This window comes from Zonotrichia albicollis, chromosome 32 (assembly GCF_047830755.1).
Source record: "Zonotrichia albicollis isolate bZonAlb1 chromosome 32, bZonAlb1.hap1, whole genome shotgun sequence".
NCBI classification, from domain to species: Eukaryota; Metazoa; Chordata; class Aves; order Passeriformes; family Passerellidae; genus Zonotrichia; species Zonotrichia albicollis.
This window is the reverse complement of record NC_133850.1, coordinates 1269268-1290996: the sequence shown is the minus strand read 5'-3', so window position 1 is coordinate 1290996 and position 21729 is coordinate 1269268. Positions and strand designations below refer to the sequence as shown.

Below are 21729 nucleotides of genomic sequence, written 5' to 3'. Positions count from 1 at the left end.
TTCTTTTGGAAGATCTCCCAACCTTGACCAACACCAACACCATGAGCTGGTTGGGTTGATCATGGAGAGTCTTCCAGTCTTTGCCAACATCAACACCATGAGCTGGTTGAGTTGATCTTGGAGAGTCTTCCAATCTTGGTCAATGTCATTGTCATGGGTTGGGTTAGGAGGCCTTGGTCAATGTCATGGGTTGGTTGGTGTTGGAAGATCTCCCAACCTTGACCAACACCAACACCATGAGCTGGTTGGGTTGATCATGGAGAGTGTTCCAATCTTGGTCAATGTCATTGTCATGGGTTGGGTTGATCTTGGAGGGCTTTTCCAGCCTTGGTCAATGTCATTGTCGTGGGTTGGGTTGGTTGGTGTTGGAAGATCTCCCAACCTTGACCAACACCAACACCACGAGCTGGTTGGGTTGATCTTGGAGAGTCTTCCAGTCTTGACCAACACCACCACCACGAGCTGGTTGGGTCAATCATGGATGGTCCTTCCCGGTGTCACCGGTGTCCCCGTGCCGTGCCAGGTGTGCCAGCAGCCCGAGTGTGGCAAGTGCAAGGCGTGCCAGAACATGGTCAAGTTCGGTGGCAGCGGTCGCAGCAAGCAGGCGTGTCTGCAGAGGAGGTGGGTGGCCCTGTCCTCGATGTCCCCGATGTCCCCAATGTCCCCAACGTCCCCGACGTCCCCAATGTCCCCAATGTCCCCAATGTCCCCAATGTCCCCGATGTCCCCGATGTCCCTGATGTCCCCGATGTCCTCAATGTCCCTGATGTCCCCAATGTCCCCAATGTCCCCAACGTCCCTGATGTCCCCGATGTCCCCAACGTCCCCGATGTCCCCAATGTCCCCGATGTCCCCGATGTCCCCAATGTCCCTGATGTCCCCAACATCCCCGACGTCCCCGATGTCCCCGCTGTCCCCAATGTCCCTGATGTCCCTGATGTCCCCGATGTCCCCAACATCCCTGATGTCCCCGACGTCCCTGATGTCCCCCCTGTCCCCGATGTCCCCAATGTCCCAGATGTCCCCAACATCCCTGATGTCCCCAACGTCCCCAATGTCCCCAATGTCCCCAACATCCCCGATGTCCCCGATGTCCCCGACGTCCCCAATGTCCCTGATGTCCCCAACATCCCCGACGTCCCCGATGTCCCCGCTGTCCCCAATGTCCCCAACGTCCCTGATGTCCCCGATGTCCCCGACGTCCCCGATGTCCCCAATGTCCCCAATGTCCCCCACATCCCCGCCGTCCCCGATGTCCCCAACGTCCCCGATGTCCCCGATGTCCCCAACATCCCTGATGTCCCCGATGTCCCCAACGTCCCCGATGTCCCCGATGTCCCCAATGTCCCCCACATCCCCGCCGTCCCCGATGTCCCCAATGTCCCCGCCGTCCCCGATGTCCCTGATGTCCCCAATGTCCCCAATGTCCCCAACGTCCCTGATGTCCCTGATGTCCCCAACATCCCCAACATCCCTGATGTCCCCGCCGTCCCCGATGTCCCCGATGTCCCCGACGTCCCCGATGTCCCCAACATCCCTGATGTCCCGGATGTCCCCAATGTCCCCAACGTCCCCGATGTCCCCGATGTCCCCGATGTCCCCAACGTCCCCGATGTCCCCCCTGTCCCCGACGTCCCCAACGTCCCTGATGTCCCTGATGTCCCCAATGTCCCCAACGTCCCCGATGTCCCCGATGTCCCCGATGTCCCCAACGTCCCTGATGTCCCCCCTGTCCCCGACGTCCCCAATGTCCCCGACGTCCCCGATGTCCCCAACATCCTCAACGTCCCTGATGTCCCCGATGTCCCCAACATCCTCAACGTCCCTGATGTCCCCGATGTCCCCAACATCCTCAACGTCCCTGATGTCCCCGATGTCCCCAATGTCCCCGACGTCCCCGATGTCCCCGCTGTCCCCAACGTCCTCAACGTCCCCGATGTCCCCAAGCCCGCTGTCCCATCCCCGGTGACGCCCCCGGTGCCACCGCAGGTGTCCCAACCTGGCGGTGCGGGAGGCGGACGAGGATGAGGAGGTCGATGACAACATCCCCGAGATGCCCTCGCCCAAGAAGATGCTCCAGGGCCGCAAGAAGAAGCAGAACAAGAGCAGGATCTGCTGGGTGGGGGAGCCCATCAAGGTGAGGAACCTGCGCAGGTGAGGGGACACGTCCAGGGGAGGGGACACGTCCAGGGGAGGAGATCTGGCAAGGTGAGGGAACCCATGCAGGTGAGGTCAGAGTTGGATCTCATGGATGAGGGAACCCATCCAGATGAGGGGAACCCATCCAGGTGAGACCAGAGTTGGATCTGGTGGATGGGGGAACCTGTCCAGGTGAGGAGAACCCATCCAGGTGGGGGAACCCATCCAGGAGAGGCCAAAGTTGGATCTCATGGATGAGGGAACCCATCCAGATGAGGAGAACCCATCCAGGTGAGGTCAGAGTTGGATCTCATGGATGAGGGAACCTGTCCAGGTGAGGGAACCCATCCAGGTGAGACCAGAGTTGGATCTCATGGATGGAGAACCCATCCAGGTGAGGAGAACCCATCCAGGTGAGACCAGAGTTGGATTTTGTGGGTGATGGCCCCATCCAGGTGAGGGAACCCATCCAGGTGAAGGTCCCCTCTAGGTGAGGGCCCCATCCAGATGAGGAGAACCCATCCAGGTGAGACCAGAGTTGGGTTTCATAGATAGGGGAACCCATCCAGATGAGGAGAACCCATCCAGGTGAGACCAGAGTTGGATCTCATGGATGGAGAACCCATCCAGATTAGGAGAACCCATCCAGGTGAGGTCAGAGTTGGATCTCATGGATGAGGGAACCTGTCCAGGTGAAGGAACCCATCCAGATTAGGAGAACCCATCCAGCTGAGACCAGAGTTGGATTTTGTGGGTGAAGAAACCCATCCAGGTGAGTTTCCCTCCAGGTGAGGGCCCCATCCAGGTGGGGGAACACATCCAGGTGAGACCAGAGTTGGGTTTCATAGATAGGGGAACCCATCCAGGTGAGGAGAACCCATCCAGGTGAGGTTAGAGTTGGATCTCATGGGTGAGGGAACCCATTCAGGTGAGGGAACCCATCCAGGTGAGGTTAGAGTTGGATTTTGTGGATGGAGAACCCATCCAGGTGAGGAGAACCCATCCAGGTGAGGTCAGAGTTGGATCTCGTGGATGGAGAACTCATCCAGATTAGGAGAACCCATCCAGGTGAGGAGAACCCATCCAGGTGAGACCAGAGTTGGATCTCATGGGTGAGGGAACCCATCCAGGTGAGGGGAACCCATCCAGGTGAGACCAGAGTTGGATCTCATGGATGGAGAACCCATCCAGGTGAGGGGAACCCATCCAGGTGAGACCAGAGTTGGATCTTGTGGGTGATGGGCCCATCCAGGTGAGGAGAACCCATCCAGGTGAGGTCAGAGTTGGATCTCATGGATGAGGGAACCTGTCCAGGTGAGGAGAACCCATCCAGGTGAGGTCAGAGTTGGATTTTGTGGGTGAAGGAACCTGTCTAGGTGAGGAGAACCCATCCAGGTGGGGGAACCCATCCAGGAGAGGCCAAAGTTGGATCTCATGGATGAGGGAACCTGTCCAGGTGAGGAGAACCCATCCAGGTGAGGTTAGAGTTGGATTTTGTGGGTGAAGGAACCCATCCAGGTGAGGAGAACCCATCCAGGTGAGACCAGAGTTGGATCTCGTGGATGGAGAACCCATCCAGGTGAGGAGAACCCATCCAGGTGAGACCAGAGTTGGATCTCATGGATGAGGGAACCTGTCCAGGTGAGGAGAACCCATCCAGGTGAGGAGAACCCATCCAGGTGAGACCAGAGTTGGATCTTGTGGGTGATGGCCCCATCCAGGTGAGGGAACCCATCCAGGTGAAGGTCCCCTCTAGGTGAGGGCCCCATCCAGATGAGGAGAACCCATCCAGGTGAGACCAGAGTTGGATCTCATGGATGGAGAACCCATCCAGATTAGGAGAACCCATCCAGGTGAGGTCAGAGTTGGATCTCATGGATGAGGGAACCTGTCCAGGTGAAGGAACCCATCCAGATTAGGAGAACCCATCCAGGTGAGACCAGAGTTGGATCTCATGGATGGAGAACCCATCCAGGTGAGGGAACCCATCCAGGTGAGGTCAGAGTTGGATTTTGTGGATGGAGAACCCATCCAGGTGAGGAGAACCCATCCAGGTGAGGTCAGAGTTGGGTCTCGTGGATGGAGAACTCATCCAGGTGAGGAGAACCCATCCAGGTGAGGTTAGAGTTGGATTTTGTTGGTGAAGGAACCCATCCAGGTGAGGGAACCCATCCAGGTGAGACCAGAGTTGGATCTGGTGGATGGAGAACTCATCCAGATTAGGAGAACCCATCCAGGTGAGGTCAGAGTTGGATCTCATGGATGAGGGAACCTGTCTAGGTGAGGAGAACCCATCCAGGTGAGGTTAGAGTTGGATCTCATGGGTGAGGGAGCCCATCCAGGTGAGGAGAACCCATCCAGGTGAGACCAGAGTTGGATCTCGTGGATGGGGGAACCTGTCCAGGTGAGGAGAACCCATCCAGGTGGGGGAACCCATCCAGGAGAGGCCAAAGTTGGATCTCATGGATGAGGGAACCTGTCCAGGTGAGGAGAACCCATCCAGGTGAGGTTAGAGTTGGATTTTGTGGGTGAAGGAACCCATCCAGGTGATGGAACCCATCCAGGTGAGGTCAGAGTTGGATTTTGTGGATGGGGGAACCCATCCAGGTGAGGAGAACCCATCCAGGTGAGGTTAGAGTTGGATTTTGTGGGTGAAGGAACCCATCCAGGTGAGGAGAACCCATCCAGGTGAGGTTAGAGTTGGATCTCATGGGTGAGGGAGCCCATCCAGGTGAGGAGAACCCATCCAGGTGAGACCAGAGTTGGATCTCGTGGATGGGGGAACCTGTCCAGGTGAGGAGAACCCATCCAGGTGGGGGAACCCATCCAGGAGAGGCCAAAGTTGGATCTCATGGGTGAGGGAACCCATCCAGATGAGGAGAACCCATCCAGGTGAGTTCAGAGTTGGATCTGGTGGATGGAGAACCCATCCAGATTAGGAGAACCCATCCAGGTGAGGTTAGAGTTGGATCTCATGGATGGAGAACCCATCCAGGTGAGGAGAACCCATCCAGGTGAGACCAGAGTTGGATCTTGTGGGTGATGGCCCCATCCAGGTGAGGGAACCCATCCAGGTGAAGGTCCCCTCTAGGTGAGGGCCCCATCCAGATGAGGAGAACCCATCCAGGTGAGACCAGAGTTGGATCTCATGGATGGAGAACCCATCCGGATTAGGAGAACCCATCCAGGTGAGGTCAGAGTTGGATCTCATGGATGAGGGAACCTGTCCAGGTGAAGGAACCCATCCAGATTAGGAGAACCCATCCAGCTGAGACCAGAGTTGGATTTTGTGGGTGAAGAAACCCATCCAGGTGAGGGCCCCATCCAGGTGGGGGAACACATCCAGGTGAGACCAGAGTTGGGTTTCATAGATAGGGGAACCCATCCAGGTGAGGAGAACCCATCCAGGTGAGGTCAGAGTTGGATCTCATGGGTGAGGGAACCTGTCCAGGTGAGGAGAACCCATCCAGGTGAGGTTAGAGTTGGATTTTGTGGGTGAAGGAACCCATCCAGGTGAGGAGAACCCATCCAGGTGAGGTTAGAGTTGGATTTTGTGGGTGAAGGAACCCATCCAGGTGAGGGAACCCATCCAGGTGAGACCAGAGTTGGATCTGGTGGATGGAGAACCCATCCAGGTGAGGAGAACCCATCCAGGTGAGGTCAGAGTTGGATCTCGTGGATGGAGAACTCATCCAGGTGAGGAGAACCCATCCAGGTGAGACCAGAGTTGGATCTGGTGGATGGAGAACCCATCCAGGTGAGGAGAACCCATCCAGGTGAGACCAGAGTTGGATCTGGTGGATGGAGAACCCATCCGGATTAGGAGAACCCATCCAGGTGAGGTCAGAGTTGGATCTCATGGATGAGGGAACCTGTCCAGGTGAGGGAACCCATCCAGGTGAGGTCAGAGTTGGATCTCATGGATGGAGAACCCATCCAGGTGAGGAGAACCCATCCAGGTGAGGTCAGAGTTGGATCTCATGGATGAGGGAACCCATCCAGGTGAGGGAACCCATCCAGGTGAAGGTCCCCTCTAGGTGAGGGCCCCATCCAGGTGAGGAGAACCCATCCAGGTGAGGTCAGAGTTGGATCTGGTGGATGGAGAACCCATCCAGGTGAGGTTAGAGTTGGATTTTGTGGATGGAGAACCCATCCAGGTGAGGAGAACCCATCCAGGTGAGGTCAGAGTTGGATTTTGTTGGTGAAGGAACCCATCCAGGTGAGGGAACCCATCCAGGTGAGACCAGAGTTGGATCTGGTGGATGGAGAATCCATCCAGGTGAGGAGAACCCATCCAGGTGAGACCAGAGTTGGATCTGGTGGATGGAGAACTCATCCAGATTAGGAGAACCCATCCAGGTGAGGTCAGAGTTGGATCTCATGGACGGAGAACCCATCCAGGTGAGGGAACCCATCCAGGTGAGGTCAGAGTTGGATCTCATGGATGAGGGAACCTGTCTAGGTGAGGAGAACCCATCCAGGTGAGGTTAGAGTTGGATTTTGTGGGTGAAGGAACCCATCCAGGTGAGGAGAACCCATCCAGGTGAGGTTAGAGTTGGATCTCATGGGTGAGGGAGCCCATCCAGGTGAGGAGAACCCATCCAGGTGAGGAGAACCCATCCAGGTGAGACCAGAGTTGGATCTCATGGATGAGGGAACCTGTCTAGGTGTGGAGAACCCATCCAGGTGGGGGAACCCATCCCGGAGAGGCCAAAGTTGGATCTCATGGATGAGGGAACCCATCCAGATGAGGAGAACCCATCCAGGTGAGACCAGAGTTGGATCTCATGGATGGAGAACCCATCCAGGTGAGGAGAACCCATCCAGGTGAGACCAGAGTTGGATCTCATGGATGAGGGAACCTGTCCAGGTGAGGGAACCTGTCCAGGTGAGACCAGAGTTGGATCTCATGGATGGAGAACCCATCCAGGTGAGGAGAACCCATCCAGGTGAGACCAGAGTTGGATCTCATGGATGGAGAACCCATCCAGGTGAGGAGAACCCATCCAGGTGAGACCAGAGTTGGATCTTGTGGGTGATGGCCCCATCCAGGTGAGGGAACCCATCCAGGTGAAGGTCCCCTCTAGGTGAGGGCCCCATCCAGATGAGGAGAACCCATCCAGGTGAGACCAGAGTTGGATCTCATGGATGGAGAACCCATCCGGATTAGGAGAACCCATCCAGGTGAGGTCAGAGTTGGATCTCATGGATGAGGGAACCTGTCCAGGTGAAGGAACCCATCCAGATTAGGAGAACCCATCCAGCTGAGACCAGAGTTGGATTTTGTGGGTGAAGAAACCCATCCAGGTGAGGGCCCCATCCAGGTGGGGGAACACATCCAGGTGAGACCAGAGTTGGGTTTCATAGATAGGGGAACCCATCCAGGTGAGGAGAACCCATCCAGGTGAGGTCAGAGTTGGATCTCATGGGTGAGGGAACCTGTCCAGGTGAGGAGAACCCATCCAGGTGAGGTTAGAGTTGGATTTTGTGGGTGAAGGAACCCATCCAGGTGAGGAGAACCCATCCAGGTGAGGTCAGAGTTGGATCTCATGGATGGAGAACCCATCCAGGTGAGGGAACCAATGCAGGTGAGACCAGAGTTGGATCTCATGGATGGAGAACCCATCCAGGTGAGGAGAACCCATCCAGGTGAGACCAGAGTTGGATTTTGTGGATGGAGAACCCATCCAGGTGAGGAGAACCCATCCAGGTGAGGTCAGAGTTGGATCTCGTGGATGGAGAACTCATCCAGGTGAGGAGAACCCATCCAGGTGAGACCAGAGTTGGATCTGGTGGATGGAGAACCCATCCGGATTAGGAGAACCCATCCAGGTGAGGTCAGAGTTGGATCTCATGGATGAGGGAACCTGTCCAGGTGAGGGAACCCATCCAGGTGAGGTCAGAGTTGGATCTCATGGATGAGGGAACCCATCCAGATGAGGGGAACCCATCCAGGTGAGTTCAGAGTTGGATCTGGTGGATGGAGAACCCATCCAGGTGAGGTCAGAGTTGGATCTCATGGATGAGGGAACCTGTCCAGGTGAGGGAACCTGTCCAGGTGAGACCAGAGTTGGATCTCATGGATGGAGAACCCATCCAGGTGAGGAGAACCCATCCAGGTGAGACCAGAGTTGGATCTTGTGGGTGATGGCCCCATCCAGGTGAGGGAACCCATCCAGGTGAAGGTCCCCTCTAGGTGAGGGCCCCATCCAGGTGGGGGAACCCATCCAGGTGAGACCAGAGTTGGGTTTCATAGATAGGGGAACCCATCCAGGTGAGGAGAACCCATCCAGGTGAGACCAGAGTTGGATCTCATGGGTGAGGGAACCCATCCAGGTGAAGGAACCCATCCAGATTAGGAGAACCCATCCAGCTGAGACCAGAGTTGGATTTTGTGGGTGAAGAAACCCATCCAGGTGAGGGTCCCATCCAGGTGAGGTTCCCTCCAGGTGAGGGCCCCATCCAGGTGGAGGAACACATCCAGGTGAGACCAGAGTTGGATCTCGTGGATGGAGAACCCATCCAGGTGAGGTTAGAGTTGGATCTTGGAGGTGATGGCCCCACCCAGGTGAGGTCCCACCCAGGTGAGGTCCCCTCCAGGTGAGGTCCCCTCCAGGTGAGGTCCCCTCCAGGTGAGGCCGTACCTGTGACGCCCCCGTGTCCCGCAGAGCGACGGCAAGAAGGATTTCTACCAACGCGTCTGCATCGACTCCGAGACGCTGGAGGTCGGAGACTGCGTGTCCGTGAGCCCCGACGACCCCAGCAAGCCCCTCTACCTGGCCAGGTGGGTTCTCCATCTTCTGGGGTCATGGGGACATGGGGACATCCCCACCCAGCCCCTCTACCTGGCCAGGTGGGTTCTGCATCTTCTGGGGACATGGGGTCATGGGGACATCCCCAATGATCCCACCTGGCCAGGTGGGTTCTGCATCTTCTCACGGGGGTGGGGACATGGAGATGTCCCCAATGATCCCACCAAGCCAGGTGGGTTCTCCATTCTCCCGTGGGGCTGGGGATGTCCCTGGTGATCCCACCAAGCCAGGTGGGTTCTCCATTCTCCCATGGGGACATCCCTGATGATCCCACCTGGCCAGGTGGGTTCTCCATCTTCTGGGGACATGGGGACATCCCCACCCAGCCCCTCTACCTGGCCAGGTGGGTTCTTCATTCTCCCGTGGGGCTGGGGATGTCCCTGATGATCCCACTAAGCCAGGTGGGTTCTCCATTCTCCTATGGGGACATCCCTGATGATCCCACCTGGCCAGGTGGGTTCTTCTCAGTCCCATGGCCTTGGGGACATCTCCAATGATCCCACCTGGCCAGGTGGGTTCTCCTCAATCCCATGGTCTTGGGGACATCTCTGATGATCCCACCTGGCCAGGTGGGTTCTCCATTCTCTTGTGGGGTTGGGGACAACCCTGATGATCCCACCAAGCCAGGTGGGTTCTCCATTCTCCCATGGGTTGGTGACATGGGGACATCCCTGATGATCCCACCTGGCCAGGTGGGTTCTCCCCAGTCCCATGGTGACATCCCCAATGATCCCACCTGGCCAGGTGGGTTCTCCATCCTCACACAGGGGTGGGGACATGGAGATGTCCCTGATGATCCCACCTGGCCAGGTGGGTTCTCCATTCTCCTATGGGATGGGGACAGTGGGATGTCCCCAATGATCCCACCAAGCCAGGTGGGTTCTCCATTCCCCCATGGGGTTGGGGACATCCCTGATGATCCCACCAAGCCAGGTGGGTTCTCCCCAGTCCTATGGGTTGGTGACATGGGGACATCCCCAATGATCCCACCAGGCCAGGTGGGTTCTCCATTCTCCCATGGGGATGTCCCCGATGATCCCACCTGGCCAGGTGGGTTCTCCTCAGTCTGATGGTCTTGGGGACATCCCTGATGATCCCACCTGGCCAGGTGGGTTCTCCATTCTCCCATGGGGATGTCCCTGATGATCCCACCTGGCCAGGTGGGTTCTCCATGGTCCCACGAGGTTGGGGACAGTGGGATGTCCCCTGTGACCCCGTGCCACCCCTCAGGGTGACGGCCATGTGGGAGGACAGCAGTGGCCAGATGTTCCACGCCCACTGGTTCTGCCCGGGCTCGGACACCGTCCTGGGGGCCACCTCGGACCCTCTGGAGCTGTTCCTGGTGGACGAGTGCGAGGACATGCAGCTCTCCTACATCCACGGCAAGGTCAACGTCATCTACAAGGCGCCCTCGGACAACTGGGCCATGGAGGTGGGGACAGGAGGTGGGGACATGGTGGGGACGTGGTGGGGACATGGTGGGGACAGGAGGTGGTGGGGACCTGGTGGGACATGGTGGGGACATGGAGGTGGGGACATGGTGGGACATGGAGATGGGGACAGGACATGGAGGTGGGGACAGGACATGGAGGTGGGGACATGGAGATGGGGACATGGTGGGACATGGAGATGGGGACAGGACATGGAGGTGGGGACAGGACATGGAGATGGGAACATGGAGGTGGGGACATGGTGGGGACATGGTGGGACATGGAGGTGGGGACAGGAGTGGGGACAGGAGGTGGGGACATGGTGGGGACGTGGTGGGACATGGTGGGACATGGTGGGGACAGGAGGTGGGGACATGGTGGGGACAGGAGGTGGGGACATGGTGGGACATGGTGGGACATGGTGGGGACGTGGCGGGGACAGGAGGTGGTGGGGACATGGTGGGGACATGGAGATGGGGACAAGGTGGGGACAGGAGGTGGCAACATGGATGGGACAGGAGGTGGGGCCATGGAGATGGGGACATGATGGGGACATGGAGATGGGGACAGGACATGGAGGTGGGGACAGGAGATGGAGACATGGTGGGGACAGGAGGAGGTAGGGACATGGAGGTGAGAACATTGAGGTGGGGACAGGAGGTGGGGCCATGGAGATGGGGACAGGACATGGAGGTGGGGACATGAAGATGAGAACATGGAGGTGGGGACATGGTGGAGACATGGAGGTGAGAACATGGAGGTTAAGAAGATGGAGGTGGGGACAGAAGGTGGGGACCTTGAGGTTAGGACAGGAGGTGAGAACATGGAGGTGAGAACATGGAGGTGAGAACATGGAGGTGAGAACATGGAGATGAGGACATGGAGGTGAGGACAGGAGGTGGGACATGGAGATGGGGACGTGGTGGGGACAGGAGGTGAGAACATGGAGGTGGGACATGGAGATGAGAACATGGAGGTGAGAACAGGAGGTGTGGACATGGAGGTGGGGATGAGAGGTGGGGACAGGAGGTGAGGACATGGAGGTGAGAACATGGAGGTGGGGACAGGACATGGAGGTGGGGACATGGTGGGGACATGGTGGGGACATGGTGGGGACAGGAGGTGAGAATGTGGAGGTGGGGACGTGGTGGGGACGTGGTGGGGACATGGAGATGGGGACAGGACATGGAGGTGGGGACAGGAGGTGAGAGCATGGAGGTGAGAACATGGAGATGGCACATGGAGATGAGAACATCTGGACCTGCCCGGCCACCGCGCCGCTCTTTGTCCTCCAGGGCGGGCTGGACACGGAGATCAAGATGGTGGAAGACGACGGGAGGACCTACTTCTACCAGATGTGGTACGACCAGGAGTACGCGCGCTTCGAGAGCCCGCCCAGCACGCGGCCCACCGAGGACAACAAGTACAAGTCAGTTCTTGGGTGGAAACCACCCAAATTTTGGTTTCTCCCCACCTCCCAAAAAAGGTTTTTTGGAGAACCTGGTGGTGTCCCAGCAGGTTCTGAGAACTTGGTGGTGTCCCAGCAGGTTCTGCATGAGCTGCGCGCGCCTGGACGAGGTGAGGCTCAAGGAGATCCCCAAGGTGGCCGAGCCCTTGGAGGAGAGCGATGGGAAGATGTTCTACGCCGTGGCCACCAAGAACGGCGTCCAGTACCGCGTCGGCGATGGCGTCTACCTGCTGCCAGATGCCTTCTCCTTCAGGTGGGTTGGAGGATCTCCTCACCTTCGGGATGGGATTCTGGGGCTTTTCCCACCTGGCAGTGAAGGTCTGGTGTCCTGAATTTCCAGAAGGTTTTGGGAATTTTGGGGCGGAGAGTTGGAATTTTGGGAATTGCAGGATGGGAAGGTTTGAAATTGGGAGATCCTTCAAAGATCTTGAGGTTCTAAATTTGAACCCAAAGATTTGGGGGGGATAAATTGGAATTGTGGAGTTGAGGATCTAAAAGCTCTCCAAGATCCTTCAATTCCAAATCTTCACCCAACTTTTGGTGGACAAACCAAAGTCAGGGCTCTAAAACCCCTCCAAGATCTCCAAATTCCAACTTTGGATGGAGAAACCCAACTCAGGTCCATCAAACCCCTCCAAGATCTCCAAATTCCAACTTTGGATGGAGAAACCCAACTCAGGTCCATCAAACCCCTCCAAGATCTCCAAATTCCAACTTTGGATGGAGAAACCCAACTCAGGTCCATCAAACCCTTCCAGGATCCCCAAATTCCAACTCTCCACCCAACTTTTGATGTAGAAACCCAACTTTTGATGCACAACCCCAACTCAGGTCCATCAAACCCTTCCAAGATCCCCAACTTCCAACTTTTGATGCACAAACCCAACTTTGGATGGCCAAACCCAACTCGGGTCCATCAAACCCCTCCGAGATCCCCAAATTCCAACTTTGGATGGACAAACCCAACTCGGGTCCATCAAACCCCTCCAAGATCCCCAAATTCCAACTTTTGATGGCCAAACCCAACTCAGGTCCATCAAACCCCTCCGAGATCCCCAAATTCCAACTTTGGATGGCCAAACCCAACTCGGGTCCATCAAACCCCTCCAAGATCCCCAAATTCCAACTTTTGATGGCCAAACCCAACTCGGGTCCATCAAACCCCTCCAAGATCTCCAAATTCCAACTTTTGATGGCCAAACCCAACTCGGGTCCATCAAACCCCTCCGAGATCCCCAAATTCCAACTTTGGATGGACAAACCCAACTTTTGATGGCCAAACCCAACTCAGGTCCATCAAATCCTTCCAAGATCCCCAAATTCCAACTTTTGATGGCCAAACCCAACTCAGGTCCATCAAACCCCTCCAAGATCTCCAAATTCCAACTTTGGATGGACAAACCCAACTCAGGTCCATCAAACCCCTCCGAGATCCCCAAATTCCAACTTTTGATGCACAAACCCAACTTTTGATGGACAAACCCAACTCGGGTCCATCAAACCCCTCCAAGACCCCCAACTTTCAACTTTTGGTGGACATCCCCCAACTTTTGATGGACAAACCCAACTCAGGTCCATCAAACCCCTCCGAGATCCCCAAATTCCAACTTTGGATGGCCAAACCCAACTCAGGTCCATCAAACCCCTCCGAGATCCCCAAATTCCAACTTTTGGTGAACAACCCCAACTTTTGATGGCCAAACCCAACTCAGGTCCATCAAACCCTTCCAAGATCCCCAAATTCCAACTTTTGATGCACAAACCCAACTTTTGATGGCCAACCCCAACCCAAGTCCATCCAACCCCTCCGAGATACCCAAATTCCAACTTTGGATGGACAAACCCAACTTCTGATGGACAAACCCAACTCAGGTCCATCAAACCCCTCCAAGATCCCCAACTTCCAACTTTTGATGCACAAACCCAACTTTTGATGGCCAAACCCAACTCGGGTCCATCAAACCCCTCCAAGACCCCCAACTTTCAACTTTTGGTGGACATCCCCCAACTTTTGATGGACAAACCCAACTCAGGTCCATCCAACCCCTTCGAGATCCCCAAATTCCAACTCTTCACCCAACTTTTGATGGACAAACCCAACTTTGGATGGCCAAACCCAACTCAGGTCCATCCAACCCTTCCAAGATCCCCAAATTCCAACTTTGGATGGCCAAACCCAACTCAGATCCATCAAACCCCTCCAAGACCCCCAAATTCCAACTCTCCACCCAACTTCTGATGGACAAACCCAACTCAGGTCCATCAAACCCTTCCAAGACCCCCAAATTCCAACTCTCCACCCAACTTTTGATGGACAAACCCAACTCAGGTCCATCAAACCCTTCCAAGACCCCCAACTTCCAACTTTTAGTGGACATCCCCCAACTTTTGATGGCCAACCCCAACCCAAGTCCATCCAACCCCTCCGAGATCCCCAAATTCCAACTTTTGATGGCCAAACCCAACTTTTGATGGACAAACCCAACTCAAGTCCATCAAACCCTTCCAAGATCCCCAAATTCCAACTTTGGATGGACAAACCCAACTTTTGATGGCCAACCCCAACCCAAGTCCATCCAACCCCTCCGAGATACCCAAATTCCAACTTTGGATGGACATCCCCCAACTTTTGATGGCCAAACCTAACTCAGGTCCATCAAACCCTTCCAAGATCCCCAAATTCCAACTCTCCACCCAACTTTGGATGGACAAACCCAACTCAGGTCCATCAAACCCCTCCAAGATCCCCAAATTCCAACTTTTGATGGACAAACCCAACTCGGGTCCATCAAACCCTTCCAAGACCCCCAAATTCCAACTCTCCACCCAACTTTTGGTGGACAAACCCAACTCAGGTCCATCAAACCCCTCCGAGATCCCCAAATTCCAACTTTTGATGGCCAAACCCAACTCAGGTCCATCAAACCCCTCCAAGATCCCCAAATTCCAACTCTCCACCCAACTTTTGGTGGACAAACCCAACTCAGGTCCATCAAACCCCTCCGAGACCCCCAAATTCCAACTTTTGATGCACAAACCCAACTTTTGATGGCCAAACCCAACTCAAGTCCATCAAACCCTTCCAAGATCTCCAAATTCCAACTTTTGATGGCCAAACCCAACTCAGGTCCATCAAACCCTTCCAAGATCCCCAAATTCCGACCTTGGATGGACAACCCCAACTTTTGATGGCCAAACCCAACTTTGGATGGCCAAACCCAACTCAGGTCCATCAAACCCCTCCAAGATCCCCAAATTCCAACTTTTGATGCACAAGCCCAACTTTTGATGGCCAAACCCAACTTTTGATGGCCAACCCCAACTCAGGTCCATCAAACCCCTCCGAGATCCCCAAATTCCAACTTTTGGTGAACAACCCCAACTTTTGATGGCCAACCCCAACCCAAGTCCATCCAACCCCTCCACCACCCCCATAACTCCGCCCCACCCGCCCGCGCCGACGTTTTGGGGCCGTTTCTCGCCGTTTCGGCAGCGTCAAACCGGCCAGCCCGGCCAAGAGGCCCAAGAAGGAGGCGGTGGACGAGGAGCTGCACCCCGAGCACTACCGGAAGTACTCGGAGTACATCAAGGGCAGCAACCTGGACGCGCCCGAGCCGTTCCGCGTGGGCCGCGTCCGGAGCATCTTCTGCAGCCTGCGCGGCAACGGCAAACCCAACGAGGCCGACATCAAACTCTGCGTCTACAAGTTCTACAGGTGACAGATTTGGGGTGGTTTGGGGGGTTTGAGAAGGTTTGGGGGGTTTGAGAAGGTTTGGAGATGGTGGTGGGACCAAACCCAACGAGGCCGACATCAAGCTCTGCGTCTACAAGTTCTACAGGTGACAGATTTGGGAAGGTTTGGGGTGGTTTGGGGGGTTTGAGAAGGTTTGGGAAGGTTTGGAGATGGTGGTGGGACCAAACCCATCAAACTCTGCATCTCCAAGTTCTACAGGTGACAGATTTGGGGTGTTTTGGGGGGTTTGGAGATGGTGGTGGGACCAAACCCAACGAGGTGGACGTCACAAGTTCTACAGGTGACAAATTTGGGGGGTTTTGGAAGGTTTGAGAAGGTTTGGAGATGGTGGTGGGACCAAACCCAACGAGGTGGACATCACAAGTTCTACAGGTGACAACTTTGGGGCGTTTTGAGGGGTTTGGAGATGGTGGTGGGACCAAACCCAACGAGGTGGACATCACAAGTTCTACAGGTGACGGATTTGGGAAGGTTTGGGAAGGTTTGGAGATGGTGGTGGAACCAAACCCAACGAGGTGGACATCACAAGTTCTACAGGTGACAGATTTGGGCAGTTTTGGGGTGGTTTGAGAAGGTTTGGGAAGGTTTGGAGATGGTGGTGGGACCAAACCCATCAAACTCTGCATCTCCAAGTTCTACAGGTGACGAATTTGGGCAGTTTTGGGGTGGTTTGAGGGGTTTGAGAAGGTTTAGGAAGGTTTGGAGATGGTGGTGGGACCAAACCCAACAAGGCCGACATCAAACTCTGCATCTCCAAGTTCTCCAGGTGACAAATTTGGGGCATTTTGGGGCATTTTGGGAAGGTTTGGAGATGGTGGTGGGACCAAACCCATCAAACTCTGCATCTCCAAGTTCTACAGGTGACAAATTTGGGGCCTTTTGGGCAGTTTTGGGAAGGTTTGGGGGGTTTGAGAAGATTTGGAGATGGTGGTGGGACCAAAACCAACGAGGCCGACATCAAGCTCTGCGTCTACAAGTTCTACAGGTGACGGATTTGGGCAGTTTTGGGGTGGTTTGGGGGGTTTGAGAAGGTTTGGAGATGGTGGTGGAACCAAACCCAACGAGGTGGACATCACAAGTTCTACAGGTGACAACTTTGGGGCGTTTTGAGGGGTTTGGAGATGGTGGTGGGACCAAACCCAACAAGGTGGACATCAAGCTCTGCGTCTACAAGTTCTACAGGTGACGGATTTGGGAAGGTTTGGGAAGGTTTGGAGATGGTGGTGGAACCAAACCCAACGAGGTGGACATCACAAGTTCTACAGGTGACAGATTTGGGCAGTTTTGGGGTGGTTTGGGGGGTTTGAGAAGGTTTGGAGATGGTGGTGGAACCAAACCCATCAAACTCTGCATCTCCAAGTTCTACAGGTGACAAATTTGGGGCCTTTTGGGGTGGTTTGGGGGGTTTGAGAAGGTTTGGAGATGGTGGTGGGACCAAACCCAATGAGGTGGACATCACAAGTTCTACAGGTGACAAATTTGGGGCGTTTTGGGGCATTTTGGGAAGGTTTGGAGATGGTGTTGGGACCAAACCCGTCAAACTCTGCATCTCCAAGTTCTCCAGGTGCCAAATTTGGGGCATTTTGGGGCGTTTTGGGAAGGTTTGGAGATGGTGGTGGGACCAAACCCGTCAAACTCTGCATCTCCCAAGTTCTCCAGGTGCCAAATCCGGTCGATTTTGGGGCGTTTTGGGGCATTTTGAGAAGGTTTGGAGATGGTGGTGGAAGGAGATCTTGGTGGCTCGAAGTTCTGGAGGTTCTTGCTGGACTTCCTGCTTTGGATGATCCTTGTTGGGACATCCCAGAACCAGGAGGGTTCTCCCACACTTGGTGGGGCTGGTTCTCCTCAAAATTGGGACTTTTGTCCCCAAATCCTCGAGGGTTTTTCACCAAATCGGGCAAAAGGACCCAAAATGAGGATTTGGGGTCGGTGGCACGAGCGGTGCTGGAATTGTGGTGGGAACCCATGGATTGGATGGTCCTGGTGGGACATCTCTGGACCTTTTTGGATGTCTGGAGATGGCTTTGGTCTTCTTTGGGTATTTTGGGACATTTTTGGACATCCTGGAACATCTTTGGACATCTTTGAACATCTCAGAACCTTTTTTGGATCTCCTGGAACTTTTTGAGACATCTTTGGATCTCCTGGAACATCTCAGAACATTTTTGGATCTCCTGAAACATCTTGAGATGTCTTTGGACTTCTTTGGACTTCTTTGGGTATTTTTGGATAATTTGGGACATCTTTGGATCTTCTGGAACATTTTTGGACATCTTTGGATGTCTTTGGAGATCTTGGAACATCTCAGAACCTTTTTGGACCTCCTGGAACATCTTGAGATGTCTTTGGATCTCCTGGAGCATCTCAGAACCTTTTTTGGATCTCCTGGAACATCCTGAGATGTCTTTGGATGTTTTTGGGACATCTTGAGACATCTTTGGAGATCTTTGAACATCTCAGAACATTTTTGGGTCTCCTGGAAGATCTTGAGATGTCTTTGGACATTTTTGGATGTCTTTGGAGATCTTGGAACATCTCAGAATGTTTTTGGATCTCCTGGAACATCTTGAGACATCTTTGGAGATCTTTGAACATCCTGAGACATCTTTGGAGATCTTTGGAGATCTTGGAACATCTCAGAATGTTTTTGGATCTCCTGGAACATCCTGAGATGTCTTTGGATCTCCTGGAACATCCTGAGATGTCTTTGGAGATCTTGGAACATCTCAGAACATTTTGGGATCTCCTGGAAGATCTTGAGATGTCTTTGGACATCTTTGGAGATCTTTGGAGATCTTTGAACATCTCAGAACCATTTTGGGATCTCCTGGAACATCTTGAGATGTCTTTGGATGTTTTTGGGACATCTTGAGACATCTTTGGAGCTCTTTGAACATCTCAGAACATCTTTGGGTCTCCTGGAAGATCTTGAGACATCTTTGGATCTTCTGGAACATCTTTGGACATCTTTGGATGTCTTTGGAGATCTTTGAACATCTCAGAACCTTTTTGGATCTCCTGGAACATCCTGAGATCTCTTTGGATCTCCTGGGACATCTTTGGATGTCTTTGGAGATCTTGGAACATCTCAGAACATTTTGGGATCTCCTGGAAGATCTTGAGATGTCTTTGGACATTTTTGGATGTCTTTGGAGATCTTGGAACATCTCAGAATGTTTTTGGATCTCCTGGAACATCCTGAGATGTCTTTGGAGATCTTTGAACATCCTGAGACATCTTTGGAGATCTTTGGAGATCTTTGAACATCTCAGAACCTTTTGGGATCTCCTGGAAGATCTTGAGATGTCTTTGGACATCTCACACCATTTTAGGACATCTCTGGACACCTCAAACCTCTCTCACTCCCCATCCCACCTCCAACCTTCTCTCCATCCCAAGCCCACCACCACGAGGAGGTCCCACCTTGGGTTGTCCCACCTTGGGTTGTCCCACCTTGGGTTGTCCCCCCCCGTAACCCCGAGGTTCTTCTGGAACCTTCCAGGCCCGAGAACACGCACAAGTCCACCAAGGCGAGCTACCACGCCGACATCAACCTGCTCTACTGGAGCGACGAGGAGGCCACCGTGGACTTCCGGGCGGTCCAAGGCCGCTGCTCCGTGGTCTATGGAGAAGACCTGACCGAGAGCATCCAGGAGTACTCGGCCGGCGGCCTGGACCGCTTCTACTTCCTGGAGGTGAGGCCACCAGAGGTCCCAGGCGTGGAGGAGAAGGTTGGAGGTGCCAGGGGTGGAGGAGATTTGGAGGTTCTGGAGGTTCTGGGTGGGTTCCTGGAGGTTCTGGGTGGGTTCCTGGAGGTTCTGGATGGGTTCCTGGAGGTTCTGGATGGGTTCTTGGAGATCTGGATGAGGTCCTGGAGGTGTTGATGGGTTCTTGGAGGTCTGGAGACACCAGAGATGGACCCAAATTTGGGTTCCTGAAGGTTCTGGATGCGTTCCTGGAGGTTCTGGGTGGGTTCCTGGAGGTTCTGGGTGGGTTCCTGGAGGTTCTGGATGGGTTCCTGGAGGTCTGGATGGGTTCTTGGAGGTCTGGATGGTTTCCTGGATGGGTTCCTGGAGGTCTGGATGGATTCCTGGAGGTTCTGGGTGGGTTCCTCGAGGTCTGGATGGGTTCCTAGAGGTTCTGGATGAGTTCTTGGAGGTCTGGATGAGTTCTTGGAGGTCTGGATGGGTTCCTGGAGGTTCTGGGTGGGTTCCTCGAGGTCTGGATGGGTTCCTAGAGGTTCTGGATGAGTTCTTGGAGGTCTGGATGAGTTCTTGGAGGTCTGGATGGGTTCTTGGAGGTCTGGATGGGTTCCTGGAGGTTCTGGATGGGTTCCTCGAGGTCTGGATGGATTCCTGGAGGTTCTGGATGGGTTCCTGGATGGGTTCCTCGAGGTCTGGATGGGTTCTTGGAGGTCTGGATGGGTTCCTGGAGGTTCTGGGTGGGTTCTTGGAGGTCTGGATGGGTTCTTGGAGGTTCTGGATGGGTTCCTCGAGGTCTGGATGGGTTCCTGGATGAGTTCCTGGAGGTCTGGATGGGTTCCTGGAGGTTCTGGGTGGGTTCCTCGAGGTCTGGATGGGTTCCTAGAGGTTCTGGATGAGTTCTTGGAGGTCTGGATGGGTTCTTGGAGGTCTGGATGGGTTCCTGGAGGTTCTGGATGGGTTCCTCGAGGTCTGGATGGATTCCTGGAGGTTCTGGATGGGTTCCTGGATGGGTTCCTCGAGGTCTGGATGGGTTCTTGGAGGTGTGGATGGGTTCTTGGAGGTTCTGGATGGGTTCCTCGAGGTCTGGATGGGTTCCTGGATGAGTTCCTGGAGGTCTGGATGGGTTCCTGGAGGTTCTGGGTGGGTTCTTGGAGGTCTGGATGGGTTCTTGGAGGTTCTGGATGGGTTCCTCGAGGTCTGGATGGGTTCCTGGATGAGTTCCTGGAGGTCTGGATGGGATCTTGGAGGTTCTGGGTGGGTTCTTGGAGGTCTGGATGGGTTCTTGGAGGTCTGGATGGGTTCCTGGAGGTTCTGGATGGGTTCCTGGAGGTTCTGGATGAGTTCTGGAGGTCTGGAGACCCCAGGGATGGACCAAACTTTGGGTTTCTGGTGAAATTTGGGATTTTTGGGGTTTTTTTCCAGGCTTACAACGCCAAGACCAAGAGCTTTGAGGACCCTCCCAACCACGCGCGGAGCTCCGGGAACAAAGGGAAGGGGAAGGGGAAGGGGAAAGGTGAGGATGGGAAACGGGGGGAAAACGGGGGAAAATGGGAAAAAACGGGAAAAAGGGTGGGAAAGGGGCAGAACATGGGGCAGAAAATGGGGAAAAAAGGGGCAGAAATTTGGTTTAAAAGGGGCAGAAAATGGGGCAGAAAATGGGGGAAAAAAGGGCAGAAAATGGGGCAGAAAATGGGGAAAAAGGGGCAGAAAATGGGGGAAAAAGGGCAGAAAATGGGGCAGAAAATGGGGCAGAAAATGGGGGAAAAAGGGGCAGAAAATGGGGGAAAAAAGGGGAGAAAATGGGGGAAAAAAGGGCAGAAAATGGGGCAGAAAATGGGGCAGAAAATGGGGAAAAAAGGGCAGAAAATGGGGCAGAAAATTGGAAAAAAAGGGGCAGAAATTTGGTTTAAAAGGGGCAGAAAATGGGGCAGAAAATGGGTGAAAAAGGGGCAGAAAAAGGGTAAAAAAAAGGGCAGAAAATGGGGAAAAAAGGGGCAGAAATTTGGTTTAAATGGGGCAGAAAATGGGGCAGAAAATGGGTAAAAAAAAGGGCAGAAAATGGGTAAAGTGGGGCAGAAAATGGAAAAAAATGGATAAAAAAGGGCAGAAATTTTGTAAGATTGGGGCAGAAAATGGGTTAAAAGGGGCAGAAAATGGGTAAAGTGGGGCAGAAAGTGGAGTGGAAAAGAGGTGGGAAAGGGGCTGGAAATGGGACAGAAAATGGGTAAAAAAGGTTCAGAAATTTGGTTTAAATGGGGCAGAAAATGGGGCAGAAAACGGGTAAAAAAGGGCAGAAATTTGGTAAAAAGGGGGCAGAAAATGGAGTGGAAAAGAGGTGGGAAAGGAGCAGAAAATGGGTAAAAAGGGGCAGAAATTTGGTAAAAAAAGGGCAGAAAATGGAGCAGAAATTTGGTAAAAAAAG

At 54.2% G+C, this 21729-nt stretch overlaps 1 protein-coding gene across 1 annotated transcript in view; it reads left to right on the top strand.

Moving 5' to 3' along the window:
* The window catches only part of DNMT1 (DNA methyltransferase 1), a 98494-nt gene that overhangs the window by 46135 nt on the left and 30630 nt on the right, over positions 1 to 21729 (top strand). Inside the window, 9 exon segments of the mRNA XM_074530099.1 lie at positions 524 to 621; positions 1990 to 2137; positions 8808 to 8923; positions 10182 to 10383; positions 11677 to 11810; positions 11929 to 12102; positions 15343 to 15564; positions 19106 to 19298; positions 20730 to 20820. Coding sequence (XP_074386200.1) covers positions 524 to 621; positions 1990 to 2137; positions 8808 to 8923; positions 10182 to 10383; positions 11677 to 11810; positions 11929 to 12102; positions 15343 to 15564; positions 19106 to 19298; positions 20730 to 20820 — 1378 coding nt within the window.